This window comes from Colias croceus, chromosome 2 (genome assembly GCF_905220415.1).
Source record: "Colias croceus chromosome 2, ilColCroc2.1".
Lineage (NCBI taxonomy): Eukaryota > Metazoa > Arthropoda > Insecta > Lepidoptera > Pieridae > Colias > Colias croceus.
In genome coordinates, this window is record NC_059538.1 from 1,504,726 (window position 1) to 1,532,602 (window position 27,877).

The following is a 27,877-nucleotide window of genomic DNA, read 5'->3' on the forward strand; positions in this document are numbered from 1 at the left end:
TTGAATGCTAAAATAAATGTATTTTTAGGTGCGACACCAACAGTGATCGAAAGTGTCGAAGTGACGGTGGAGAGAGCGGTGTTCGCGCGACTGTACCTGCAAGTGCTGTTCCCGAACGGAGATGGCGATATTGCTAGAGATCAGTGAGTTTTATGATTTTTTTTTTAATTTTCACGAGTAATTATTGTTTTTTACTTTTTCATCGCATTTATGTATATGTACCTAATATAGCAAAAAACCGTATTCAGAATATTATAAATTTCTTTTTTATATAAAACTAGCTTTCCACTCGCGGCTGCGCCCGCGCAGCAACGAAAAACCCGCATAGTTCCCGTTTCCGTGGGGTTTTCGGGATAAAACCTATCCTATGTCCCGGGGTACAAAGTTTTCCTTTCTCGGGTACAAAAAATTCCTATTTACTACTACCAAATTTCATGCAAATTGGTTAAGTAGTTAAGGCGTGATTGAGTAACAGGCAGACAGACAGAGTTACTTTCGCATTTATAATATTAGAATAGAATAATAGAATAGTTCAGCTGGTGCTGTCCAGCGGAACGTATTTCAATGATTTTTTTTTTTTAATTTGAGTGCCTATAACGTTTCAGGGTGTTGAGCGAGCACATGCGTCGTCTGGCGGCATGTACGAGCGCGCGAAGTGCCGGTGTTGCGGCTCGCCACGTGTGGGCGGCGCCCTTCCCGCACGCGCAGGCGCTGCTGCGGCACCTGCCCGTGTACCGCACGCCGAGGGACAAGGTGACGTCACGGGGTCGCTAGTGCTAGTGTGGGGTACCGCGCGTGTGTGCGGCGCCCTTCCATCTTGGTGTCACATGGCGCTTTTACCGGTCAGGGAGCTGTAACAGGTGTTTTATCAAGTCGGGGAGCTATAACAGATGCTTTTACATGTCAAGGAGCTGTAACAGGTGCTTTTACAGGTCATGGAGCTGTAACAGGTGCATTTACAGTTCAGGGAGCTGTTACAGGTGCTTTAACAGGTCCGGAAGCTGATACAGGTGCTATAACAGGTAAGGAAATGCTACAGGTGTTTAATCAAGTCAGGGAGCTATAATAGATGCTTTTACAGGTCGAGCAGCTGTAACAGGTTCTTTTACAGGTTGAAAAGCTGTAACAGGTGCTTTTACAGGTCAGGAAGCTGTTACAGGTGTTACAGGTGCGTTTCGCCAGCCGTCGACCGCGTCACGCCGCGCCCCGCCCGACCCGCGCCTCCCCCGGAGAGCCCGCCTCGTGTAGCCAACCCGACACCGGCTGGCTACGCGGCCGCTGCCGCCAAGCCTCCCGTAAAGCGGCAAGAAATCACCCGAGATGGAGATCCCGTTAAGCACAGGGACTCCCCGCGCCGTGCGGCACACTTGTCGAGCGTGAATAGTCATCCACTCGATGAGGAGGGCTTTACAAAGGTAGAGAAAAGGAAGAAGAAAAAGAAGCCCTCCTCCAACAAGTGCGGTACCGCCCCGACCGGTAACAACCACCTGCTGCGGCCCGCCATACCGACGACGCAGCTGTACGTGTCCCGCCTGCACCACTCCACCCAAGCTTCTGATGTAGTGGAGTATGTGCGGGTTAAGACCAAGTTTATCGTGAGGGTCCAGCGCCTGGAGCCGCGCAATAATTTGAATTTTAATTCATTTGTTGTGCGTGTACCGAGCGAGCAGCTGTCGATCTTCATGAGCGAGGAGTTCTGGCCCCGTGGTGTCGTGTTCCGGCGGTTTCGCGGGCGACTTCGCAACACCCAGCCGAAGCCCATTCAGCGAAATATGACACTGCCAGTGCCGTGAATTGTATATAGTGTAGTGCTTAATAGTTTTAGTTATAAAAATATTATATGTATGTTAGTCTGTAAGGTATTTATTCTATGGGTCTGTACAATTTATTGTCTGTTACCTGAAATAAATGTTATAAATAAATAAATAAATAAAAAAAAAATTTAACAGGTCCGGAAGCTGTAACAGGTACTTTAACAGGTCAGGAAGCTGAAATAGGTGCTTTTACAGGTCAGGGAGCTTTAACACGTGCTTTAACAAGTCAGGGAGCAGTAACAGGTGCTCTTACAGGTCAGGGAGCTTTAACAGGTGCTTTTACAGATCAAGGAGCTGCAACAGGTGCTTTTACAGGTTGGGGAGCTGTTACAGGTGCTTTTACAGGTCAGGGGGCTGTAACAGGTGCTTTAACAGGTCAGGGAGCTTTTACACGTGCTTTAACAGGTCAGAAAGCTGTTACAGGTGCTTTAACAGATCAGGGAGCTGTAACAGGTGCTTTTACAGGTCGGGGAGCTTTAACAGGTGCTTTTACAGGTCAGAGAGCTGAAACAGGTGCTTTTACAGGTTAGGGAGCTGCAACAGGTGCTTTAACAATTCAGGGAGCTTTTACAGGTGCTTTTACATGTCAGGAAGCTGTAACAGATGCTTTAACAGGTCAGGGAGCTGTAACAGGTGCTTTTACGGGCCAGGGAGCTGCTATAGGTGCTTTTACAGGTAAGGGAGCTGCAACAGGTGCTTTCACAGGTCGGGAAGCTGTAACAGGTGCTTTTACAAGTCAGGGAGCTGTAACAGGTGCTTTTACAGATCAAGGAGCTGTAACAGGTGCTTTTACAGGTCAGCAAGCTGTTACAGGTAATTTTACAGGTTGGGGAGCTGTAACAGGTGCTTTAACAGGTCAGAGAGCTTTTACACGTGCTTTAACAAGTCAGGGAGCTGTAATAAGTACTTTTACAGGTCAGGGTTCTGAAACAGGTGCTTTTACAGGTCAGGGTTCTGTAACAGGTGCTTTTACAGGTCAGGGAGCTGCAACAGGTGCTTTTACAGGTCGGGAAGCTGTAACAGGTGCTTTTACAGGTCAGGGAGCTGTAACGGGTGCTTTTACAGATCAAGGAGCTGTAACAGGTGCTTTTAAAGGTCAGCAAGCTGTTACAGGTGCTTTTACAGGTTGGGGAGCTGTTACAGGTGCTTCAATAGGTCAGCAAGCTGTTACAGGTGCTTTTACAGGTTGGGGAGCTGTTACAGGTGCTTCAATAGGTCAGCAAGCTGTTACAGGTGCTTTTACAGGTTGGGGAGCTGTTACAGGTTCTTTTACATGTTGGGGAGCTGTAACAGGTGCTTTTACAGATTGGGGAGCTGTTACAGGTGCTTTTACATGTCAGGAAGATGTAACAGGTCAGGGAGCTGTAACAGGTGCTTTAACAGGTCAGAGAGCTTTTACATGTGCTTTTACAGGTTGAGGAGCTGTTACAGGTGCTTTTACAGGTCAGGGGGCTGTAACAGGTGCTTTACCAGGTCAGGGAGCTTTTACACGTGCTTTAACAGGTCGGGAAGCTGTTACAGGTGCTTTAACAGATCAGGGAGCTGGAACAGGTGCTTTTACAGGTCGGAGAGCTTTAACAGGTGCTTTTACAGGTCAGAGAGCTGAAACAGGTGCTTTTACAGGTTAGGGAGCTGCAACTGGTGCTTTAACAGTTCAGGGAGCTTTGACAGGTGCTTTTACATGTCAGGAAGCTGTAACAGATGCTTTAACAGGTCAGGGAGCTGTAACAGGTGCTTTTACGGGCCAGGGAGCTGCTATAGGTGCTTTTACAGGTCAGGGAGCTGCAACAGGTACTTCCACAGGTCGGGAAGCTGTAACAGGTGCTTTTACAGGTCAGGGAGATGTAACAGGTGCTTTTACAGATCAAGGAGCTGTAACAGGTGCTTTTACAGGTCAAGGAGCTGTAACAGGTGCTTTTATAGGTCAGCAAGCTGTTACAGGTGCTTTTACAGGTTGGGGAGCTGTAACAGGTGCTTTTACAGGTCGGGGAGCTTTAACAGGTGCTTTTACAGGTCAGAGAGCTGAAACAGGTGCTTTTACAGGTTGGGGAGCTGCAACAGGTGCTTTAACAATTCAGGGAGCTGTTACAGGTGCTTTTACATGTCAGGAAGCTGTAACAGATGCTTTAACAGGTCAGGGAGCTTTGACAGGTGCTTTTACATGTCAGGAAGCTGTAACAGATGCTTTAACAGGTCAGGGAGCTGTAACATGTGCTTTTACGGGCCAGGGAGCTGCTATAGGTGCTTTTACAGGTCAGGGAGCTGCAACAGGTGCTTTCACAGGTCGGGAAGCTGTAACAGGTGCTTTTACAGGTCAGGGAGCTGTAACAGGTGCTTTTACAGATCAAGAAGCTGTAACAGGTGCTTTTACAGGTCAAGGAGCTGTAACAGGTGCTTTTACAGGTCAGCAAGCTGTTACAGGTGCTTTTACAGGTTGGGGAGCTGTTACAGGTGCTTTAACGGGACAGCAAGCTGTTACAGGTGCTTTTACAGGTTGGGGAGCTGTAACAGGTTCTTTTACATGTTGGGGAGCTGTAACAGGTGCATTTACAGGTTGGGGAGCTGTTACAGGTGCTTTTACATGTCAGGAAGATGTAACAGGTCAGGGAGTTGTAACAGGTGCTTTAACAGGTCAGAGAGCTTTTACACGTGCCTTAACAGGTCAGGGAGCTGTAACAAGTACTTTTACAGGTCAGGGTTCTGTAACAGGTGCTTTTACAGTTCAGGGAGCTTTGACAGGTGCTTTTACATGTCAGGAAGCTGTAACAGATGCTTTAACAGGTTAGGGAGCTGTAACAGGTGCTTTTACGGGCCAGGGAGCTGCTATAGGTGCTTTTACAGGTCAGGGAGCTGCAACAGGTACTTCCACAGGTCGGGAAGCTGTAACAGGTGCTTTTACAGGTCAGGGAGCTGTAACAGGTGCTTTTACAGATCAAGGAGCTGTAACAGGTGCTTTTACAGGTCAAGGAGTTGTAACAGGTGCTTTTACAGGTCAGCAAGCTGTTACAGGTGCTTTTACAGGTTGGGGAGCTGTTACAGGTGCTTTTACAGGTCGGGGAGCTTTAACAGGTGCTTTTACAGGTCAGAGAGCTGAAACAGGTGCTTTTACAGGTTGGGGAGCTGTTACAGGTGCTTTAACGGGACAGCAAGCTGTTACAGGTGCTTTTACAGGTTGGGGAGCTGTAACAGGTTCTTTTACATGTTGGGGAGCTGTAACAGGTGCTTTTACAGGTTGGGGAGCTGTTACAGGTGCTTTTACATGTCAGGAAGATGTAACAGGTCAGGGAGCTGTAACAGGTGCTTTAACAGGTCAGAGAGCTTTTACACGTGCTTTAACAGGTCAGGGAGCTGTAACAAGTACTTTTACAGGTCAGGGTTCTGTAACAGGTGCTTTTACAGTTCAGGGAGCTTTGACAGGTGCTTTTACATGTCAGGAAGCTGTAACAGATGCTTTAACAGTTCAGGGAGCTGTAACAGGTGCTTTTACGGGCCAGGGAGCTGCTATAGGTGCTTTTACAGGTCAGGGAGCTGCAACAGGTACTTCCACAGGTCGGGAAGCTGTAACAGGTGCTTTGACAGGTCAGGGAGATGTAACAGGTGCTTTTACAGATCAAGGAGCTGTAACAGGTGCTTTTACAGGTCAAGGAGCTGTAACAGGTGCTTTTACAGGTCAGGAAGCTGTAACAGATGCTTTAACAGGTCAGGGAGCTGTAACAGGTGCTTTTACGGGCCAGGGAGCTGCTATAGGTGCTCTGGGGGCCGAGTCACCTCCGTCCGTAGGAGTATACCCAGAACTCTGAATCCCTACACGTGGCCCCCGGGTGGTGCTAAACAGGTGACATGGTGGGAGACAGTTGTCGCGGCTATAAGGACCACCCATCAGCTGAAGACGTGTCGCCAAGCGTTCGTGTTCCGGCATGAAGAAGCTGATGTAGCCATGGTGAAGACGGGTCGAATCAGTTGCGCTCTTACAATCGGGACGATCTGACGCACACTGTCGTTGTTGCTTCCGGTGGCTAGTCATGGAGGGTAGCGGGATCCGAGGCATGGTGCACCGCTGGCCGACCGCTGGTCAGTAGGGGGCCCAAGTAACGTGCTAGCCACATGTGAAAGGCTGCCCCGCCAACCAGCGAAAAATCCCAAGTTGCGCCATAGTGCCGGTTGGCGACCGGATGAGAGGGCCCTATGGACAACTTGGGGGGGCTCGGGCGTCCCCGCAGTCTCCAGACTAGTCCCCGTCATTGCGGCTTCTAAGTGTGTGTCTCAGGTCCAGTTGTAAAGCGTCTCGATTCACTACCGTCTTCTCACCTTCTTCACTCTCCTCTAAAAAAACATGAAAAAGGCAAGATACAGAAGTAACGTTGCACAGCGGCAGCACTCCCTCTCGCTGAAAGTGGACCTCACCAATATCAGAGGTCTCCACTCAAATCTCGCTGCAGTCCACTTCCACCTTGAGACTCATAAAACCTGTATCTTGTTCCTCACGGAGACGCAGATAAGATGTCCGTCTGACTTGGCGTACCTATCCTATCCCGGTTACACCCTGGAGCACAATTTTAAAGCTCGGTCAGGTGTGTGCGCGTACGTCCGAGACGACATCTGTTGTCGGCGTCTCCGGTATCTTGAAGACCCCCATTTTTCTGTACTATGGATGCTGGTGGACACAGGCCCAGAGAAACTTCTCTATGCATGTGTCTACCGAGCGCACAGCGGAGACCAGGAGACGATCAGGCTCACAGAGTACCTAAGTGAGGCGGCGGACGCTGCTCAGCACAAATACCCTTCCGCTCAGCTTGTGTTACTGGGGGATTTTAATGCCCACCACCAGGAGTGGCTATACCCATACCAGTGCACTGACCTCGCTGGGAGAGAGATGCGTAAACTTGCTATAGCATTGAATCTCACCCAGCTGGTTCAAGGAGCGACGCGGGTTCCTGATGTTGAGAGCCATACAGCCAATTGCTTGGACCTTCTGCTGACAACAGATCCAGACCGTTACTCGGTAGCGATTTCCTCGCCGCTTGGCAGCTCCGATCACTGTCTGGTGAAATCTGTATCTGTCTACTCGCCGCCCGATCCCAGTCCTAAGGGCTCTCGGCGCGTGTGGCAATACAAGTCAGCAGATTGGGATGAGATGCGTTCCTTTTTTGCATCATATCCTTGGCGGCCTGTCTGCTTTTCTTCTGAAGACCCCTCGACCTGCGCGGATGCTGTGACTGATGTGTTGCGACAGGGAATGGAGTACTTTATTCCATTCTCCGACGTAGCCATGTCCGGCAAAGCTCAGCCCTGGTTCAGAGCCGATTGCAGACGCGCTGAAGCGCTAAAGCAAGAGGCGTATCTGGCCTGGGTTGACGCTCGACACCGCAAAGCGAGGGACGTATCAGAAAAGAAGAAAGCCTTTAACCGGGCTGCCAAGTCCTGCAAGAAGGCTCTACGGAAAGCTTGATTCGACCACGTTAGCCGTATAGGGAACAAACTGGCTTCTTACCCCTCCGGTAGTAAAGCGTTTTGGTCCCTGGCAAAGTCGGTTGAATCGAATTTCTGCCGCCCCTCACTTCCTCCACTGCTGAAACCTGACGGGACGCTGGCTCACACCGCCGTAGAGAAAGCGAACCTATTTGCTACTCTATTTGCGGAAAATTCTCGTCTGGATCCCGCAAGCGTAAAACCTCCCAGTCTACCTGGATGCGAGACGAAAATGCCGGAAATTCGCATCCGTCAGACGGAGGTTCTTAAAACGCTGCGGAATCTTGATGTGAATAAAGCCAGTGGCCCTGATGGAATTCCAGCCATAGTACTTAAAACCTGTGCGCCTGAACTTGCTCCTGTTTTGACACGCCTCTTTCGCCTTTCCTTGACGACTGGAATAGTACCGAAATCATGGAAACTTGCCAACGTGCAGCCTGTGCCCAAAAAAGGCAGTCGTGCCGACCCTTCCAACTACAGGCCAATTTCAGTCACGTCCATACTCTGTAAGACTATGGAACGTGTACTGAACAGCCGGCTCCTGGCACACCTAGAAGCGAACGACCTCCTCAGTGACCGACAATACGGGTTCCGCCGAAACCGGTCCACTGGGGATCTTCTAGCGTACGCCACATACATCTGGAGCGAGGCCATCGAGAATCATGGTGAAGCACTTGCTGTCTCCCTTGATATCTCAAAGGCCTTCGATAGGGTCTGGCATGATAGTCTTATTGGTAAGCTTCCATCCTACGGTCTGCCTGCTGGTCTCTGCGCCTGGATCTCAGATTTTCTGAGAGACCGGTCGCTTCGGGTAGTCGTCGACGGCTGCTCGTCCGACCAAATGGCTATAAATGCCGGAGTCCCTCAGGGATCAGTTCTCTCCGCAACACTCTTCCTGCTACACATCAACGATCTGCTGAAACCCGGTATCTATGGGTACGCAGACGATAGCACTGTTGTGGAGAGATATGTATCCAGCGCGCGAGCCAGTACGGCACAAATTCAGTCTCTACGGGAGGCGATGGTTGATCGCATGAACTTGTCCTTACAGGCGGTCTCCGATTGGGGCGATGCCAATCTGGTTAAGTTCAATGCGTCTAAGACCCAGGCGTGTCTATTCTCCGCTAAACGGAGTCCATTCCACCTGACTCCGAATTTCCAAGGTGTGTCCGTGCCGATAACTAACCACCTCGAGCTTCTTGGTATCACCTTAACGCCTACTCTGAACTTTGGTTCCTTCATTGAATCTAAAGCCCAAGTAGCCTCAAAAAAGCTTGGAACTCTGGCGAAGGTGAGACAGTATTTCAGCCCGGGACAGTTGCTCAACCTTTATCAAGCACAAGTCCGATCGTGCATGGAATACTGCTCTCACCTCTGGGACGGTTCCGCCAAGTACCAGCTGGAGGCGCTTGAGGCGATAGAGAGGCGTGCCAAGAGGCTCATAAACGACGATGACCTAGTAGGCAAAAAGCTCCAGAGCCTCGGTCACCGCCGCAGAGTGGCCAGCTTATCGGTCTTCTATCGGATACACTTTGGAGAGTGCGCTGCGGAACTGCACGATCTTGTTCCGCCATCCCCGTTCTTCCATCGATCGTCGAGGCGCACAGATTCTAGGCATCACCATATGGTGGACGTTCCATGTACCCGGACTAAGCGGTTCGGTTCCACATTCTTTATCCGAACCGCGAGGGACTGGAACATGCTTCCTGAGTCTGTGTTCCCCGACGAGTACAATATGGGGGTCTTCAAGCGTAGAGTGAACAGGTACCTTCTAGGGAAGCGCGCTCCATCTTAGACCACATCTCAGCTTAACATCAGGCGAGATTGTGGTCAAGCGCTTCCCTATAACCAATAAAAAAAAAAAAAAAAAAAGCAAGCTGTTACAGGTGCTTTTACAGGTTGGGGAGCTGTAACAGGTGCTTTTACAGGTCGGGGAGCTTTAACAGGTGCTTTTACAGGTCAGAGAGCTGAAACAGGTGCTTTAACAATTCAGGGAGCTGTAACAGGTGCTTTTACATGTCAGGAAGCTGTAACAGATGCTTTAACAGGTCAGGGAGCTGTAACAGGTGCTTTTACAGGCCAGGGAGCTGCTACAGGTGCTTTTACAGGTCAGGGAGTTGCAACAGGTGCTTTTACAGGTCGGGAAGCTGTAACAGGTGCTTTTACAGGTCAGGGAGCTGTAACAGGTGCTTTTACAGGTCAGCAAGCTGTTACAGGTGCTTTTACAGGTTGGGGAGCTGTAACAGCTTCTTTTATAGGTTGGGGAGATGTAACAGGTGCTTTTACAGGTCAAGGAGCTGTAACAGGTGCTTTAACAGGTCCGGAAGCTGCTACGGGTGCTTTAACAGGTCAGGAAGCAGCTACAGGTGCTTTTACAGGTCAACAAGCTGTTACAGGTGCTTTAACAGATCAGGGAGCTGTAACAGGTGCTTTTTTACAGGTCGGGGAGCTTTAACAGGTGCTTTTACAGGTCAAGCAGCTGTAACAGGTGCTTTTACAGGTCAGGAATCTGTAACAGGTGCTTTTACAGGTCAGGGAGCTGTTACAGGTGCTTTAACATGTCAGGAAGCTGTAACAGGTCAGGGAGCTGTAACAGGTGCTTTAACAGGTCAGAGAGCTTTTACACGTGCTTTAACAGGTCAGGGAGCTGTAACAAGTACTTTTACAGGTCAGGGTTCTGTAACAGGTGCTTTTACAGGTCAGGGAGCTGTAACAGGTGCTTTTATAGGTCAGCAAGCTGTTACAGGTGCTTTTACAGGTCGGGGAGCTTTAACAGGTACTTTTACAGGTCAGAGAGCTGTAACAGGTGCTTTTACAGGTCAGGAAGCTGTTACAGGTGCTTTTACATGTCAGGAAGCTGTAACAGGTGCTTTAACATGTCAGGGAGCAGTACAGGTGCTTTAACAGGTCAAGGAGCTGTAACAGGTGCTTTTACAGATCAAGGAGCTGTAACAGGTGCTTCTACAGGTCAGGGAGCTGCAACAGTTGCTTTAACAGTTCAGGGAGCTTTTACACGTGCCTTAACAGGTCAGGAAGCTGTAATAGGTGCTTTAACAGGTCAGCAAGCTGTTACAGGTGCTTTAACAGGTCAGCAAGCTGTTACAGGTGCTTTTACAGGCCAAGGAGCTGTAACAGGTGCTTTTACAGGTTGGGGAGCTGTAACAGGTGCTTTAGCAGGTCAGGAAGCTGTTACAGGTGCTTTTACAGGTCAGGGAGCTTTTACACGTGCTGTAACAGGTCACGGAGCTTTTACACGTGCTGTAACAGGTCAGGGAGCTGTTACAGGTGTCTTATGAAGCCAGATAGCTATTATATAATATTCAATTTTTACATGTTTCTCTAGTCTATTGGTGTTGACGCATTGTGAGTGACAATATTTTGCATTTCAGAGAAGTACCATTTAAACTATATTTGGAACTTGATCACTTGTTCTTTTTTCTTTTGAGGGGCTCAAATGTTGATCCGCGTAAGCTGCCTAAAATGTGTTATGTCAATAATTTTATATAATTTACGTGGTGTTTTATCACAGGTGGCATGCATAATGCGTGTGGTATCGTCGCTTATGTCAGTGCTGTCGCTGACGGACGGCTCACCGCCCGCCGCTGATGATCTGACACCCGTGCTAGTGCTCGTTATATTAAAGGTAACCCTGAATTGTATTTGTCTAATTTTGAATTAATTTTTGTTGAAATGGAGTGGATTTTGTTATTTTCTTCAAATACAATTATAAATAACTTTATAACCTTGTTCCCATAATTCAAGACAATAAAATTCTCTGTACAAAAATAATTCTTCTATCATTTTATTATAGTTCATTTTGTTTTATCAAAAGTATTGCATATAGAAAAAGCATTTAATGAAATTTACAATTTGTGTATACTGGGACTTTCACAAAATTATGGACACAGTTTACGCAGCAGCTACTGTGACATGAACGTGCGTGTGACATACGCTGTTTATACGTATACTTGTACCCACAAGTCGAACATGCACTATATTAACGTACCTCCATTGCCGTTGCAGGTGAACCCACCGTCACTGCTTTCTACCATCGAGCTGGTGAACGCATTGGGTGGTAGCGTGTTAGTTGGAGAAGCTCTGTACTGGTGGACTCAGTTCTGTGCCGCGGTCGCGTACATCAAGACCATGGACTACGCGCCAGACACGTAGCCCCCGCCGGCGCTGCTCACCGTGAGTATCGACCTGTATTGCGCACTGTACTGTGCACTGAACTGTGTACTGTGCACTGTACTGTATGGTGCACTGTACTGTACTGTGCACTGTACTGTACTGTGCACTGTACTGTACTGTGCACTATACTTTACTGTGCACTGTACTGTACTGTGCAATGTACTGTAATGAACACTGTACTGTATACTGTGCACTGTATTGTACCGCTCTCTACAGTACTGTATTGCATCAAGCGACAGCCCAAACAGAGATTCGTGATCCCGTCAAGGGGGATGCCCTTGCGCATGTCACTACCAAAGTGAACCTTCCGTTAACCCACGCGTCCGCATTAACATGTCCTAGCCCTTCTGGCTAAAATCGACAGACAACAAACAAGAAAAAAACGATTCTATCGCTAATAACATTGTTGGCGTTTCAAAAAGAATACGATTGTGGTAGGTAAGTAGTAAATTATAGAAAAAGCACAGTATCTACAATCTAGTGCTACAAAATTTTGCACAGACCTACACTTAGAGTTTTACATAATTTACTAATTATAAAATAATTCTTAAACATATTTTTTTTTGTTTTTTTGCAGAAGTCAGCGCGCCCAAAATTCTTCCAATTGGATGGTGTCTCGATGCGTGAGCGCCGCAACACGGTATAATCAATTATTGTTTTTAAATGTTGGAAAATATTATACCGCGGTTTTGTATAAATGTGTAAAGAAATCGATTTATGGAGCTTAATAACTGCAAGTAGTAATGTTAAGTGTAAAGATGGAAAAACAATGTTATCAACAATGTAACTTATATATATTTAAGTATTTTTTTAGTAGGAAAAGTACAACCATGTTTGATCTTTAAGAATGTATTAGAAAAATAAAAAACAATTCTTTTTGTGTCAATGTCAATGTGACATTTCACGCATATACACGCATGTGTCTAGGCTCTTTAGATCCATCAACATGTTTTATTAAAAAAAAGAACAAAAAATGATAGGTATCGTTCAAAAATGGTTACCATTTATTATTTTAAAAGTAGGTAAACTTTCACTACGGTTTTTTGTACATGTTCTAAAGTGCAGCTTCTATAACAATGATAATTTAATTTAGTCAAAATGTGTTGGATATTCTAAATTTTTCTATTCGTTTATTAACATTAACCGTAAAACAATAACCGCATTTTGAAAAATCGTTCGAATTAGCGCAAAATGTTCCGTATCCTTTATGATATTATTTATGAATCCCTTGCATAATAAGGTACTATTACCGTTAAATATTCACTCCTTTAAATATGTATAATATATAATAAATAAAACAATTAGAGTGGACGAGTATTAAATACAGTCTTGTCGCTTAAATTACTTGGATTAGTGTAGAAAAAATAATTATTCTGTAGATGTTCGCAATTATCTATAAATCTTTAAACTGACGTATATAATCTGTGATGAAACGTTTTAAATGCTCGAAGGTTATGTATTTTTGGATGTTTTGATGGTGGATGATTCTTTGGTAAGGTTGTAAAAAAACACATGAATTTGAAAATCCCGGAATTGTTTTAGTACGGGCTCTTGCTATTTTCTATTAAAGTATTGAATAAAAGATATAAAACTGTCGCATGATAAAATATAAATTACGAAAAAAAAAACGAGATTTAAAAGTCATTGCAGGTTGCAAAAAAAAAACATTTTTCGCGCCTTTTTGGTCTAGATCTAGACTATGTAGTTGGTATCTTATTAGTACTCTGTACTCACAATTAGATTTTATTGTAAATCATTTCAAATACGCCTAAATGTTGAAATTTAAATCATTGTTCGTATTAAACAAATGCGTAGATATAATCGAGTAATGGATAAATTTTAATAATATTTTTCATTTACACATAATTATTAATCAGTCAAAAATTATTCGTTACCAAAATACATCACAATTCATTAACATTATACTCATTTATTATTTTTTATTTTACTTTACGGTCAATAATAAAAAAAACTATACTCCTGGTATGTTATATCGAATCATTCAAATTCTACAAAGTAAACGAATTTCTTTTAGTCTATAAGAACGAAAACCATCTGGCCTATCCACACTTATATCTTCCAAAATGCCACATAAAAAATAACATGTGTTATTTTACGATTCGTCTTAGTCAAAAAATAAATTAATTAATTTTTTTATTTTTTTCAAAAAATATCATCGGAACTAAAAATCATACAGATACACTTTATTACCCTACTTACTTCCATTTCGAAATGATTACTGATGCAACGAAATTGGTTCTAAATTATGTATAGAACATTGCATAGAATCTTTTATATTATGTAAAATAAAGGGTTTTACCACAGACTAATAATAATATACTACGGTTTTACAGTTTTACAATCAAACTTATGCATTCGTTTCGCAGGCACCATGTTACTCATTTAAAATCATGTCAAATTATTATGAATGCAAATTGTTGTGGTGTTAAATTCGAATTTATTTATAATTAGCAATGCATTTTACCAGTGAATCTATCGATTGTATTTTCTTGGAAATATCTAGAAATTTAGAAATATTTAGAAATTACGCGGGTTTATATATTCTAATGAATAATAAATAGATCGCTTTAGAAAATGTTTACTTTCTTTTTTAATAGCGTTAAATTATCTCTCTCTGTAATAGGAAATTTCTTAGTCCGTATTATATTTTATCAATGTTACATTACAACAGAATAATCGAAGTTTTCATGTTACGTTTTATATTATTTCAATTCAATGTTTTGTTTTAAGAAATAAAGACGTGCCTTTGTTTTATATTAATTGTATTATGTCGAATATAAGTATAAGTAAGTGCATAATATTATAAGTTATATATTGTAATGTAAAATCATATTTTTTGTATCCATATAGGTAATCGTTTTTAAGATATTCGATGTCGATGAGAAATGATTCACATCATAAATATAGTTTATTTGCTGTGCCTTAGTTTTCGCAAGAAATTTCTGCTTTGGTGCATTCAGTAATATGATGGGAATCATTTCTCAGCGATACAAACTGTCATAATAATCATATTCTCAAATATTAACTTATCTTGCCTAGATTATTTTAGATTTCAAATTGTATAGATCTATTTTAACAGCTATAGTAGTTATGCATGTAATCAAAGAAATGTATTTAGCAATAAATAATCATGGTTATACCGGTGTTTTATTGTACCTTCTATCCTATTACCTATCTACACTAATATTATAAAGAGGAAAACTTTGTTTGAATGAATGAATGAATGAATGAAAAATACTTTATTGTACACCTTATAGAATACATTTTACAAACTTAAAAATATAATACAGCAATGTACAGTAGGCGGCCTTATCGCTGGCAGCGATCTCTACCAGGCAACCTAGTTCAGGATACATCGCCCATTTTTGCAAGTGACTACTATCAAGCTAATTTTCCGTTTGTAGCTTTATTTTGATGAGACGCCCAATAATTTCGTGTACGAAAGTCACTTGCAAAAATGGGCGATGTATCCTGAACTAACCCAGAAAAGACGAGGAAAATAAATGAGTCAATAACATGGTGGTGCAAAATAAATAAAAATGCCAGAATAATAATTTTAATGTATATAATAAAATACCTACACATATGCAGCTTACATTATAATTTAATATAATTGTTTGTTTGATTGTAATGAATAGGCTCATAAACTACAGGACCGATTATAAAAATTCTTTCACCATACGAAAGCTACATTATTGATTATCCACGAGTAATATAGGCTATATATTATCACGCTAAGACCAACAGGAGCGGAGCCACGCGGGTGAAACCGCGCGGCACAGCTAGTATCATATAAATTAAACTTCCAAATAAATTGGAAACATAACGCAATGTAGGAATTTACTATATCATATATTATAATATACTATGTAAGTATATTAATTAAGTATAAAGCAGCTGAGCCCATGCTTCGTCAATAAGGTTCATTATTTATCACAGACAGTCTGCAAATGTCACTTAAAAAATTGTGCTAGTTAAGAGCGTGGTCTTTTAGTCTAAACGAAAACTCGTGTTTAGTTATTCAGTATTAGAACATTGCATAGAATCTTTTCGAACTAAGAACAACGAAAGATTGCTCAACGCCTGTTTACACTAAAATAATTTGACATACCTAGTTGTGTTAGAATGAGCATTCGCTCGTTTGATGTAAATGCATCATTAGAGAACACTGACGCTTTAATTTTAGTTTTGGTGTTTTTTCTGTCTTTTATTTTAGGTAAACCGTTGTTTTGCACTTATCATTCAATTTTATGATTATTCATTCATATTTTAGCAAGAATTTCCTTTTATAGGCTAAAGAATGCAAATTAAAACAATAAAAACAACTTCAAATATTAATAAAATAGCTTTATTGACATAAATATTTGTACAATCGTGTTTTACAAAATAACGATTTAATAGGCTAGGAAAGTGCTCACTATAAAATTATTGAATGTGTATAATATTCAGGGGAATATAAAAATAAGAACTATATGAGGATTATAAATCAAACAAAATATAAGTACCCTAAAAGCTAAATAGAGAAAAATGTCTTGTTCGTTTTAGCATACAAGTAACAACAAAACATTTTAAACACCACGTAACAATAATTTGGTAAAACAAATGACTACAATCAGTAGTACGGTCTATGTCTATGACAATCAATTAAAAATAGCATGAAATTCTTTATCACACTCTTACAAATAACATTAATGCAAAGAAATCAATAAATAAATATGACTTGATAAATCATCTCACTAAAAACGTTACAAAGTTAACAATTTAAAATCAACAATCTTAATAACATAATTAGGCCACATACAATAACACACACAAAAAAACAGTCATGTAAGGAAGCGATTGAAGATGGCTGCGGTTTTTTTTTTTTTTGCTTTACTTCAAAACATTACATAGACTGATGGAACATTCACATAATTCCCTCCAAAAAAGCCACCATTTTCAATCTGATTATTTAAATGACGTAGTTTTCCTAGACATAAAAAAGATGCATATAAGCCAGCCAACAGTTTTCTGTACCTATTTCTGTTTTCATAAAAAAATTACAACATATACTTTTGAGCCGCTGTAAGAAATTACTTTCACTCAATATTTCTTAAAATGAAAATGCTGTTACTATTTTTTTATCTGCATATAATTAATTGTGACATAAAAATCTATATATTATTTTTAGGTTTACATTGACTTAGGGCGCTTTCAATTTATGCGTTTGGTGTACTACTGGGGCGCAGAGCAATCCGCGAGCGTTCGCGATTCCTGCGCCGCACGGAGCGTTTTGTTTGAAAAAGAGGATCGTCCGTGCACCGTGCGTCTAAGGGCGGTCGTACACAACTCTTCAAGCAATTGAGAACGACGGCTTAAATCGCGACCACGCGGTGAACCATAGACATTCATTCGGACGGACTGCTCGAGCAGTCGTAACCACATCAAGCCGCCAACTGCGCGGTTTGTAGCGACAGCTCGAGCAGACAACGACCGACCGCTCGAGCAGGCCGTGTACGTCGCTCAGCCGTTAACTGCTCGAGCTGCCCGTGTACGGCCGCTCGCACCGCTTCGACACCGCAGCCGTCCGACATGATACGCATAAATTGAAAGCGCCCTTAAGGTTTACAATATTTAAATTTTAAAAGCTAACTACTTAAATAACACACTTTAAATTATAATTTCAAACCAACTATCTTAATTTGACATTCTCGTCCACGTATTTTTGGTAAAATCATTTTTCCATTAAAGATTAATTAGGTATTTAGAATTTTCTTTGGTTTATAAATAACACTATCAAATTAAATTAGTATATGTAATATTATTTTTGTTAATGGCAAGGAAAGTAACAGTAAAATGTATAAAAATAATAAATATATCGACTGTCAAGCTAATTAAAAATATTTAAATAAAAAAGACGTGTGTCACTCGGGGACTGCCGCGGTAAAGCTATTGCATGCTATGCCTTCAAGCCACACCTCCGCCCGTCGGAGTGGGGAGCGTGAGGTTTTTCGTTACGCAATTTCTGGATTCGGTCCCCGCGCTCAAGACCCGCGATAGAAGCTATGCAATAGCTTAATAATACATTTAAATATAATAGTATGAATTGTAATTCATACTATCTATATCATATTAATAATTGCAATTTTAACATATTTAAATATGATAAACTTTGGTTGGTTCGCTAATTGTAAGATTTATAGATGAATAATAAAATAAATACACTTTCTATTCATTACGAGTTCAATTATTAATAAATACAGTTACTCTAGGTGGGGACTGATATGAATTTTAATATTACTTTTTTATATTCAAGCGTGCTGAGACATGAGTGTAACCACTCGTCAAGTGTGTGGCCGCGCAGTTATACATATTTCAGATATAAGAAAAATAGAACAGACCTCATCTATTTAAGGATACAACTTATTTAACTCTATTTGGAATTAAATAAAAAAAAAACTTTAGACGTTATCTACGTTAATGCCATGCTAGTGCAAGATGTTACAATTCTGCTACCTAAAAAGAGTTTCAAGTTTCTCTGCAGTCTTTTAACGCTATGAGATACGTATCACAACGTTAAAACTACGAATTGATTTTTCGTAACGAATAAGTTACGTAATAACAATTTTACTGCTTAATATAATATTATCTAATTTTTATTTTAATGTTAATTTCAAATCGATGTGTTTATTTAGTACACGGATATTTTAAAAATTCCTAAGTACTCAAGCCATTTAGCCTCTTGAAATCAAATTTCGACTAGTTCATTTGTTTAATTCATATCTCACTACTGACTATTTAAAAAATATTTACGGACTATAAATGTCCTTTACGCATAATATATCTAAAGATATATTCTCTAAATATATGAGAAACTTATTCATACTGAGTTATTTCTATGACGAACAATTGATGATAATCTGTGATTGAAAAAGAATAGCGTCTATTTACCGTACACACTACCGATAGTGTCAAATAAAATTAAAAAAGCATTTCAATCACATTTTCGAATCTATATCTAGAGCACAGATAAACCAAAATGCCAAATGGGGCACTGGCTGTTTAATTTCTTTATTTTTTTTTAATGTGGACGTCCACTTTTCCCGCCACTTCGCTGTGGACTGCTGGGCACTGACGTTGAAATTCCCGCGTATTCCAATTGAGGCTTCTCAGCGGGACTCCGTTTTAAATATTCGGATATATGCTGCACGATGAGATCAATCGCAACTGAAAATAAAAAAAATGATTGATTATGTATAAAGTTATTAAAAATTAATTTATCTTACGAAACGATACTTAAAGAAGACCATGACAAAAAAACGACTGCTGTCACAGCATGTAGTCAACAAATAAAAATATTGTGATACTTTTATAATAACTTCACAAAGATATACGGTAACAACAACTTTTTATATTGTACTGAGTTACATCAATCGGAACACAACACACCATTACAATTATCTAGCTCTTACAATCTACAAGACATCAATAATCTACCCAAAAACCGTAATGTACAATATCTTCGAAACATCTTGTACATACACACACCTAGCATGAACCTTACCTTGCAAGAATACACATTCTATATAACTAAATACGAATGAAACTAAACCTTATTACATAGAGAATGCACCTTAATGAACCTATGCACTTGAGATCTACTTATAGTGGATATTTTCGTCGAGCTCAATAAGACGCCGATAGCTACACACAGAATCTCAGATGAGACAAACCTTTCGGTCCAGGTTCGAGACCCACTGTGGAAATAAGATGGATTAATAATTTGAAACAATTTTAGAAATAGGAAATATATCAACCCTCTTTTAAGTAGCTTGTTTTCCGTCCGTAATTCTATTTACGAAATCCTATTTTTCTTTTTTTATAATTTCTATTATGTCTATGGTCTACAAAGGTTTTATGTTGTCTTGGGAAAATAAGCGAAAAGATAATTTTTACTTTTAGCAAGATAAAATAAAGTAAATTCCTTGGATAAAATTATAAAAGAAACGACAATTCCTTGCAAACATTTATTGCTTAAGCACTAGTGTACAAGTTTAACCTACACAAGTAGAACATGCTTAAAGGTGCGTCACTAGAGAAACATAACAAATACGATACAATAATATAATACTAAAATAAAAATTAGGGAGTAAGAACAAACAAAAATGATGTCGCTAGTATATGGGTGTGAAAAATATTGACACTTGGCAAATCACGAAAAATGACTACCCAAATAGTAGAAATGCTTATCAAGGAGTAAATAATATTTGAATTATTATTTTTCGATCCATGACATAAATTATCACTTTAACCCATTGAGTTACTATGTACTACGTACTAGAGAGGACATCGCTACTATACTATATTTTGTAACACGAGTTAGAGTAGATTGTCTCAAACCAATTTTTTTTGTTACATTGATTTGTTTTAATTGATAAGTTTATTCATATTTTTTAATAAGATAAACAATATTTATTTGTTACATTGATTGGTTTGAATTTATAAGTAATAAGAGGCAGAATATCTACAAAGCGTATGACACACTAGCCGCCCCGCGCCGCCGCGCTTGTCGCACAGATTTTGTTCGTGGTGTCCTCTCCATACGTAGTAATACCTCAATGCTTTAACCATATTTTAACATGTCTAAGATAATATGATTACAAGTGCAAAATTTTCAAATGAAAGATGTTCGATTCTTATACGAGCGAGACAGCGACAACACAAAGATTTTTCTTTTATCATATTTGCAAGTTTCTTTTAACAACTTTATTATTTAAATAATAAGTAAATCATACGTTACATTGGAGGTAAGGATACAACAGTTGTTTGTAACAGAACATTAAATACAATATTCGAGAACTTTACATAATAATGCATCAAAAACAAATTAATAAATACAAGTGACAGTACTGTAATTATTACGATAAATGCAAAATAAATACATGAAGTAGTAGTTTATCTTTCGATTAGCATTTTTCCTTTTTTTTAATTCTGAAGTTCTGTCAAAACTATATAAGCCAATATTTGGATTTTTCTTAATGTTGGAGCATGTGTCACACACAATAATAAAAATTTGGCTCGTTTTAAACTAACATTGGCGGAAAATATTAGTAATCCAAGGAAATCAAACGATACTACTACACAAAATGTCAAGTACTTACTTAAATAAAAATTGCATATTGATTCAAAATTGCAAACAACAACGAATTCATATATTAATTACCTTAATCTAAAAGTAGAGCAATTAAGTAGGTTTAATAGATTTTTAATTTTTTTTCTCCATTTTCTCTTAAGCATTATTTTTTTACATTTTCTATTCGTTTTTATACTTATCACATACAGTTTGGAATTCGGTCAATATCAGTCCATTTAAAAAAATATATGGAATAAAATTAACTGCGTTAAAAACAACCGACTTCAAAAACGGAAAAGTAAAAAATAAAAAAGATTTGATATTATTAATTACTACATATTATTTAGATGTGCTATTTATTAAATAGGTTTGATGTCGGTGCACGGGCTTAATACTAAGTGCTTAGTGTTTGGCACCGACTTCAAACCTATTTAATAAATAGCACATCTAAATAATATGTAGTAATTAATAATATCAAATCTTTTTTATTTTTTACTTTTCCGTTTTTGAAGTCGGTTGTTTTTAACGCAGTTAATTTTATTTAATACTTTTTAGTGTAATTTTCAACACGAATCAAACGAGCCCAAACTCGATAAAGTTGAGTCAATATATTACTGAGTTCCTATGGCCACCTTCCGATTCCATCATCAAATCAGCTCTATGTCATGATAATGTTTAATCGCTATCCAATTTACACACTTATACAAAATTTCAGCTCAATCGGTTACCGGGAAGTGAATCAAAGTTACTTGCTACATTCCAATTAAGTCATCGAGTACAGACAAAAATGCTCATAAAATAAAAACTACTGGGCCTAGCCGAATAAAATTTTTATGGGACCAATTCGACACCATCCTGCATCGAACAAAAAAAGAATCACGTAAATCGGTTCAGAAACCTCGGAGTAATCGGTGTACATACATAAAAAAAAAAAAAAAAAAAAAAAAATATACCGGCCGAATTGATAACCTCCTCCTTTTTTTTGAAGTCGGTTAAAAACGATTGGCGCGATTTGATATTAATAGACAACGAAAAAGTATGATTGTCATAGACAAAAAAAATTATATCAATTATTATAATTTTTGTGCAGAAGTGTTGCCATTATTAATATTATACAAATTAGTTATTTGAGTTTTGCGCAAAATTTCAATGACAACAAAAATATTTTGTAATTAATATTCATATTTTCACATGCAGAAGAGTTTAAATTACAAAGGTCAAAACTTTATATTTTCCAAAATATGACATACAAATACTAAAGTTTAATACATTTGTTAAATTCATTTAACATAGACAAAGAGTACATTTTAAAGTACATTCATAAGCCAAATACAATGTAAATTTTATATATTTAATATATGTGCGCTAAACAGAACGTAAAATGGCGATGGAAAAGATGTTAAATTGGGGCATTAACGTTTAATTTTAAATTTCTTGATACTTATAAACCCAAAACGAGATAAGCGCAAGAATTCCAAAATATCAAGAAATCAAAAACTTTAATATCATACGTTACGCGCAGATTGTAAAAGCAAATGTATACCATGTATAAAAATATCGATCTAACCTATTTGCTGGAGCATAAATGCTTTACTATATAAATGTCTATGCGCTTATAATAAGTCGATGACGTACGTACGTACGCAGTTGTATGTATAATTGTATAGTCATAGACCAAGCTAAGTTTTTTCATACTGATTATGGGCATAGACAATAAGTTACTTCTGTATCAAACGATGTCAGTTAATACACAATAAATTAGTCACAGTTTGTACTTAATTCAGTGTATTAATTTTCATCTAAAACCAATTTACTCTGAATAATATTATTTTTTTTATAATTTATCCCATTGTATTTATGTAAAATTTCAGTTTCGGGATCAAGCTTAGCTCAAAATCTATGAGTATGCATGCTTAGGAATATTTTCACGCATACATAGTCAATGCAATCGATATAATATCTACGTTTAAGAGTTGTGTAACTCTATGGTCATAATTTATGCCCGAATATATAGAAATATGACTTTTTAACACTCCATTACATTTAAAAGTCCATTGTTTCAGCAACTTGATAATGTTTAATTCAGTCCAAAATCGCATCACGAATGTCAACATTTTAAAATCAATACTTTTATTTACAACGAAATCATTTTATTATTCAATTAAAACTTAATTGTATATTACAATTTACAGTCCTATACATTCGGGAATTCATTATTATCATGTCCATTTAAATGCCTTAGTCTATGTTTAAAAATCCCGAACTTTGAGACTTAAACATACCCTAGTCTATAAAGTTACCAGCATCGAAAACGTATACAGAGTATGAAACTTTTTGATGGGATAATACTATAGACAATTTTTTTACTCAGTTTTCAATTATAATTTACATTGGCTTTTATTACTCCTTTAAAAACGTTTTTTGATTATTACTTTAGTCACTGTCTTGTTCATTCCGTTCATGTTAGGACGGTTTGTTGAAATTGTCAAGAAACGTAAATTTCGTGCCCAAGAAGGTTGACTTATAAATTGTAACTATAAAAAAACGCCGTAAACAGGTATTTCACCGCAAGCTATCTCGCTTTCACCTTGATATTTAGATTCGATACTTTATTGGCACTTAGCAGTTTCATGATCAACCGAGTGAGTGGCAAAGGTTAAATTTAAAAAACCTAATCACCAAAAACACATTTTTTTTTTTAATTACCAACTGTAATTTTATAAGTTACATTTTGTGATACATCTTACATCGCATCATAGCAACCGAATCATGTTTTACACATTGTACTTATTAAGTAATAAGTGCCTCCGTCCGTCTTTAGAGCAGAAAAATTTCAACAAAAATATACAAAAAATATACATCATTGCAACGAAAAATCCCATCAAACCGTCCATACTGTTACAGCCACCTATCCCATCATACAGATACTCATCGACTCAACGTGTCCTCCGAGCTGCCGGACATCCGGCGGCCATCTTCCTCCGCGTGGCCGTTACACCCGTTAGCGCGCGGCCGTTTCTTGTACATAATGTCCCAAATATGGTGCACGATTAAGTCAATAGCCACTGCAACAATGGAATACCGGTTAGGCAGCTAGAGGTGACATAGCCGCTGCAAGAAGTTGGTCGGGATTGTGTTTTTTTATATGCGGGTATATGCGGGTATGGGACGCGAGAGATTGTATTTTATAGTTGGGTTTTTTTGGTGTGACAGTTTTGTTCTTTGTATGTTTGTCATTTCATATTGTAGTTAATGTTATACATAATATCACTAAAATAAGTGATTTTTTATTCGAATTCATAAATGGGGAATAAATGAGATTGGAGGAAAAAAAAATTTTTTCTTAAAAAGCATATAAATGATATTGGAATTAATTACCATTTATTCGTGACCTACTACGTAATTGACCGCGCTTATTGCAGTGGCTATGACATTGTACTCACCTTTTCAAGAAACTTAATTTTCTTGAATATCTTGATGCACAATTTTGAGAATAAATAAAAATAAACCGATAATAAGTATAATAAAATATATCTTACCTAAGTTGTCCGCTCCGCGTGGTATGATGACGTCAGCGAATTTCTTAGTCTGTAAAATTGAAAATAAATCATTGGTATGTCATCAACCAGACAAGTTATGAGGAATAAAAAATAATTTACTATATGAAACTTTACAGAAATACGTCGAATCACGCGTGGTAGAGATAAGAAAAAGATGGCGAGTAACGGAAAAATGCCACGCGTAACGAAAAAATGTTACACTAATTTTTTTTCCAACCCCGATAAAGAAGTTTCACTTCAAGAATGGAACGTAACGAAATACAAACACTATTTTTTCCATTGTTATGTGTATTTTTGTCTTTTGTTACAATTTTATGACATTTACTTTTAGCTTAGTAGATCTTATAGTTTTATTTATCATTATAGGATCTATAATTATTGTTATTCAACAAATTTTTATCACCAATTTGGATCTTGCATTAAGCTTTAAACCCCCTTCTTTAGTTTAACTACATCGACATTTTATCGAACTAAGGCCTAAGATATTACTTTATTAACTTCATAAATAATAGTTATCTTATTACGTCGTATTCATCAGGTCGGCGACCACGTTCGCACAGGCGCGGAATGTGGGAGTAGTTTTTGCTGCGTTAGTTTATAAGTTTTCTTTAGGTTCAGCTCACACCGAGACGCGACAATACTGAAAGAGGCTAGTGATTTCGGGCTGCTCGAGGCGCAGCGCTGCGTAGTGCAGCGTATTCTTAATTCTCAAAATGAAATGTGTCTTTGAAAAAATAGAATTTTGAGTCACTCTTTTAAAGTGGGCGTGCAGGGTCGCGTCGCTTCTCGTCTCGGTGTGAACTAACCCTTAGATTAATCTATATACTATTAATATTATAAATGCGAAAGTAACCCTGTCTGTCTGTCTGTTACTCAATCACGCCTTAATTACTGAACCAATTTGCATGAAATTTGGTATAGAGATATTTTCATACCCGAGAAAGGACATAGGATAGGTTTCATCCCGGAAATCCCACGGGAACTATGCGGGTTTTTCTTTCTTCTGCGCGGGCGATGCCGCGGGTGGAAAGCTAGTTTATTATATTGCTAATCTTGAACACCGGTCTGCACTGAGCAGACACAGGTGTAATGAGTCTATTTTTAATTAAAACGTAGTTTAAAAAGGACATTCGACTTTCTTTAATTATGCTATAAACTTCTTTATCATTATCATTATTGCCAAAAAACTTACCGGCAGGCAAAACTCCTCGAAGGCCGGTTTCACAAAGTTCATGTACTGGTTGAGGACCTGCTCCAAGTCGCGACCACGCTCCATTATGTCACGTGGCACTGCGGACAAAATATTTATTCTGTTTTAACAAATTACATAAGTACTAAAATCTTCCTAGATTAGTAGATTTGTGTAAACAGAATGAAAATCGGTGCAGTAGGTAACGAGTTTACCGCGCATAAACAAACAGAACAATAAATATAAATATTGATGCTTCATATTCAAATTTAACTTATTTTGAGTATCAACTTGATTTTGATAACACAGACGAAGTATTTTGAAGATTTTTTGGTGTAACTGAAGTTTTGATCACAATAAAATAATAAACATGGTGTCACATCAACAACAAAAAACCTTGAAATTCGCTCCACAGTTGGAACATAAATAAGAAATTGTGGTTGAAAACTGAACAAATATTACGGCTAAAAAAACCTTTATTCACGTTAAAAGATAATAATCTAAAAATACATACCTCGTCTCGCCAGTCTAGTATCCGAGTCGGTATCCACAAACAGCTTCATGTGGAACAGCTCCCGCACCTCCGGGAAGTAGAACACGAGGATGCCCTCGATCAGCACCACGTCGGCTGGGTAGATGGTGTGCGAACGCTCACTGGTGGAATGAGTTTAGTTAAAGCTAGTGGTAATTACTGCACTTTTTTTATTACATAATATGCTTTCCAACCTAATAAAAAATTCACTAAACCTTCAAGAACCACTGTATGTAATAAAAAAACTGTTTCGTAATCTTAGTAATAAAAAAAATGTTTCGTAATTTTAAATATATAAGCATATTATACAGATTGCGTAAGCTACTTTGTTTTATACTATGAAGTGATATGTTACTCTCAAACAATAATTACGCTCATGGACTGAAAAAGTAGTGCACTGTCTTATGGATACAGTTAGAGATCTATGTCATGAAAATCATGTTATGGCCCAAAGCGCTCAAGACATATTTTTACAATCACAGAAACACCATATAAGACGAGATAGAGAAATTTGGGTTGTGGCTAACAAAATTCCAATCCATTTGAAAATTAAATATTGTGTTTGAAGGTTTTTAACATACATTTGGGTCAGTAGTTTTTACATAATGTTAATTCACAAAAAAAATCTAATAAATCTGTTATGAATTACTTTTTTAAACCATTACAATATTTCAGCCCTATACAATATATAGATCACATTAATAATATTTTTTAGCACTCTGTTGGAGTCATTCCTTTGATTTATAATTCAAAATGAAGAATTACATAAACAGGTTTAAAAAAAAAAATAAATAACAAAATTCACCTTATGGAATTTGAAATGTAATCATATTCTGGGACTTCAACTTTCCTTCCAGCAAGTATTTCCCTCAATGTTGTGAGTAGTTTCTTATCATCAAACGCATCTGGATGATCAAAATTAAACTGTCCTCGTTCAGCTCTGAGCCTCTCTGAGGGTGTGAGTGAGCGGTAGAAAGAGTCCTGGCTGATGCACACGACACGTCTCTCTGTCTGCTCCTTCTGTTGCTGTCCAAGCTTTTCCATTATTCTTTGGCATACTGTTGACTGGAATGTCCATTCAATTAGCTTTGAAATCATATTAGGAGTGTCTTCATAACAATTGTATTATACACAAAGATTATTTAAATTAATACACAAATATTACACGCTCATATTAGCATAAGATCAGAACAATATTTCTTACATCTTTATTGAAGTATGACTTAGGGCGGATGTTTGTTTTGAAACAATGTACTACAAAGATTTAAGGTTATATCACATTGTTATCAAAAGAGGATTCATGAATTCCTTTGTAAAATAAACATTTATTGCTGTCTACTATATTTATATAAATTCATTGAATATAGTATATGTAGACTTCTCGTTACGCAATCATAATAAGTTTAGAAAATCAATAAATTGATCAAGATGACCACTAACCTTTCCGCTGGCTGTACCGCCTGCTACGCCTATCAGGAACGGGGTTTTACTTTCAAAACCATTGGTTACACTGTAATCTGCTGGTTTCTCACTCATTTTGTACGTAAATATATATCTGCGCGTTAATCTTACACCTAAAATTCCCCAATTCACAGCTGCAAAGCTCTTTCGGAGAGCTGACATTGACATTTCTATTGGGTGTTGCAACTTGCAATAAATACTATTGTGATTTGAACAGCCGCGCCGCAGCCACGGCGCGGCGCAGCAATCGAATATTTGAATTTTTTTTAATATTAATATTAAAAATAGTAATTGTTTTACACAAACCATTTTAAAATAATAATAATGTTAATGTGGCAGTGTATGGATAGAAATATAATATAATTTTAAATATATTCACACAATGAATATTTATATTTTGTATATTCTTGCAAGGAGGGGAAGAAGAGGAAAATTGTAAGTTTGCATGTAATATTCGTAATAAGATACTTGTTTTTAATACCAACTCTATGGTTCACGTTTGAATAACCATTCTCGGATACAATGTTT

The 27,877-nt window shown here is 38.6% G+C and overlaps 2 protein-coding genes across 4 annotated transcripts in view; one reads left to right on the forward strand and one right to left on the reverse strand.

The window, feature by feature from the left end:
• LOC123698954 (receptor-mediated endocytosis protein 6 homolog) overlaps positions 1 to 13,109 on the forward strand; it is a 39,883-nt gene extending 26,774 nt beyond the window's left edge. The window contains exons 29-33 of the mRNA XM_045645792.1: positions 29 to 143; positions 606 to 753; positions 10,813 to 10,926; positions 11,307 to 11,474; positions 12,052 to 13,109. Of these exons, the coding sequence (XP_045501748.1) occupies positions 29 to 143; positions 606 to 753; positions 10,813 to 10,926; positions 11,307 to 11,453 (524 nt within the window). The 3' untranslated portion in view covers positions 11,454 to 11,474; positions 12,052 to 13,109. The remainder of the gene's footprint in view (positions 1 to 28; positions 144 to 605; positions 754 to 10,812; positions 10,927 to 11,306; positions 11,475 to 12,051) is intronic.
• A 4,711-nt stretch (positions 13,110 to 17,820) lies between these two features.
• LOC123705185 (uridine-cytidine kinase) lies at positions 17,821 to 27,517 on the reverse strand. Of its 3 annotated transcripts, XM_045653872.1 has the most exons (7): positions 27,329 to 27,504; positions 26,694 to 26,953; positions 25,871 to 26,010; positions 25,360 to 25,457; positions 24,147 to 24,195; positions 19,208 to 19,231; positions 17,821 to 18,701 (listed from the first exon to the last, which is right to left on the reverse strand). In XM_045653872.1, exons 1-7 carry the CDS (start codon positions 27,422 to 27,424, stop codon positions 18,556 to 18,558), a joined length of 813 nt encoding a protein of 270 aa, XP_045509828.1. In that variant the 5' UTR covers positions 27,425 to 27,504; the 3' UTR covers positions 17,821 to 18,555. The 3 variants fall into 3 exon arrangements, with proteins under 3 accessions (XP_045509828.1, XP_045509836.1, XP_045509819.1); XM_045653880.1 differs by lacking the exon at positions 19,208 to 19,231; XM_045653863.1 differs by lacking the exons at positions 17,821 to 18,701; positions 19,208 to 19,231 and adding an exon at positions 21,608 to 23,672 and having other exon boundaries at positions 27,329 to 27,517.
• Positions 27,518 to 27,877: the final 360 nt, after the last annotated feature.

What these genes read in the sequence shown, in the direction of transcription:
- LOC123705185 (XM_045653863.1), bottom strand. Translation starts at nt 27,517, where the DNA reads ATGTCAATGTCAGCTCTCCGAAAGAGCTTTGCAGCTGTGAATTGGGGA. An exon ending in TACATTTCAAATTCCATAAG is followed by an intron (nt 26,011 to 26,693) that starts GTGAATTTTGTT and finishes TCATTCCACCAG; the next exon opens with TGAGCGTTCGCACACCATCT. An exon ending in TACTAGACTGGCGAGACGAG is followed by an intron (nt 25,458 to 25,870) that starts GTATGTATTTTT and finishes TTTTGTCCGCAG; the next exon opens with TGCCACGTGACATAATGGAG.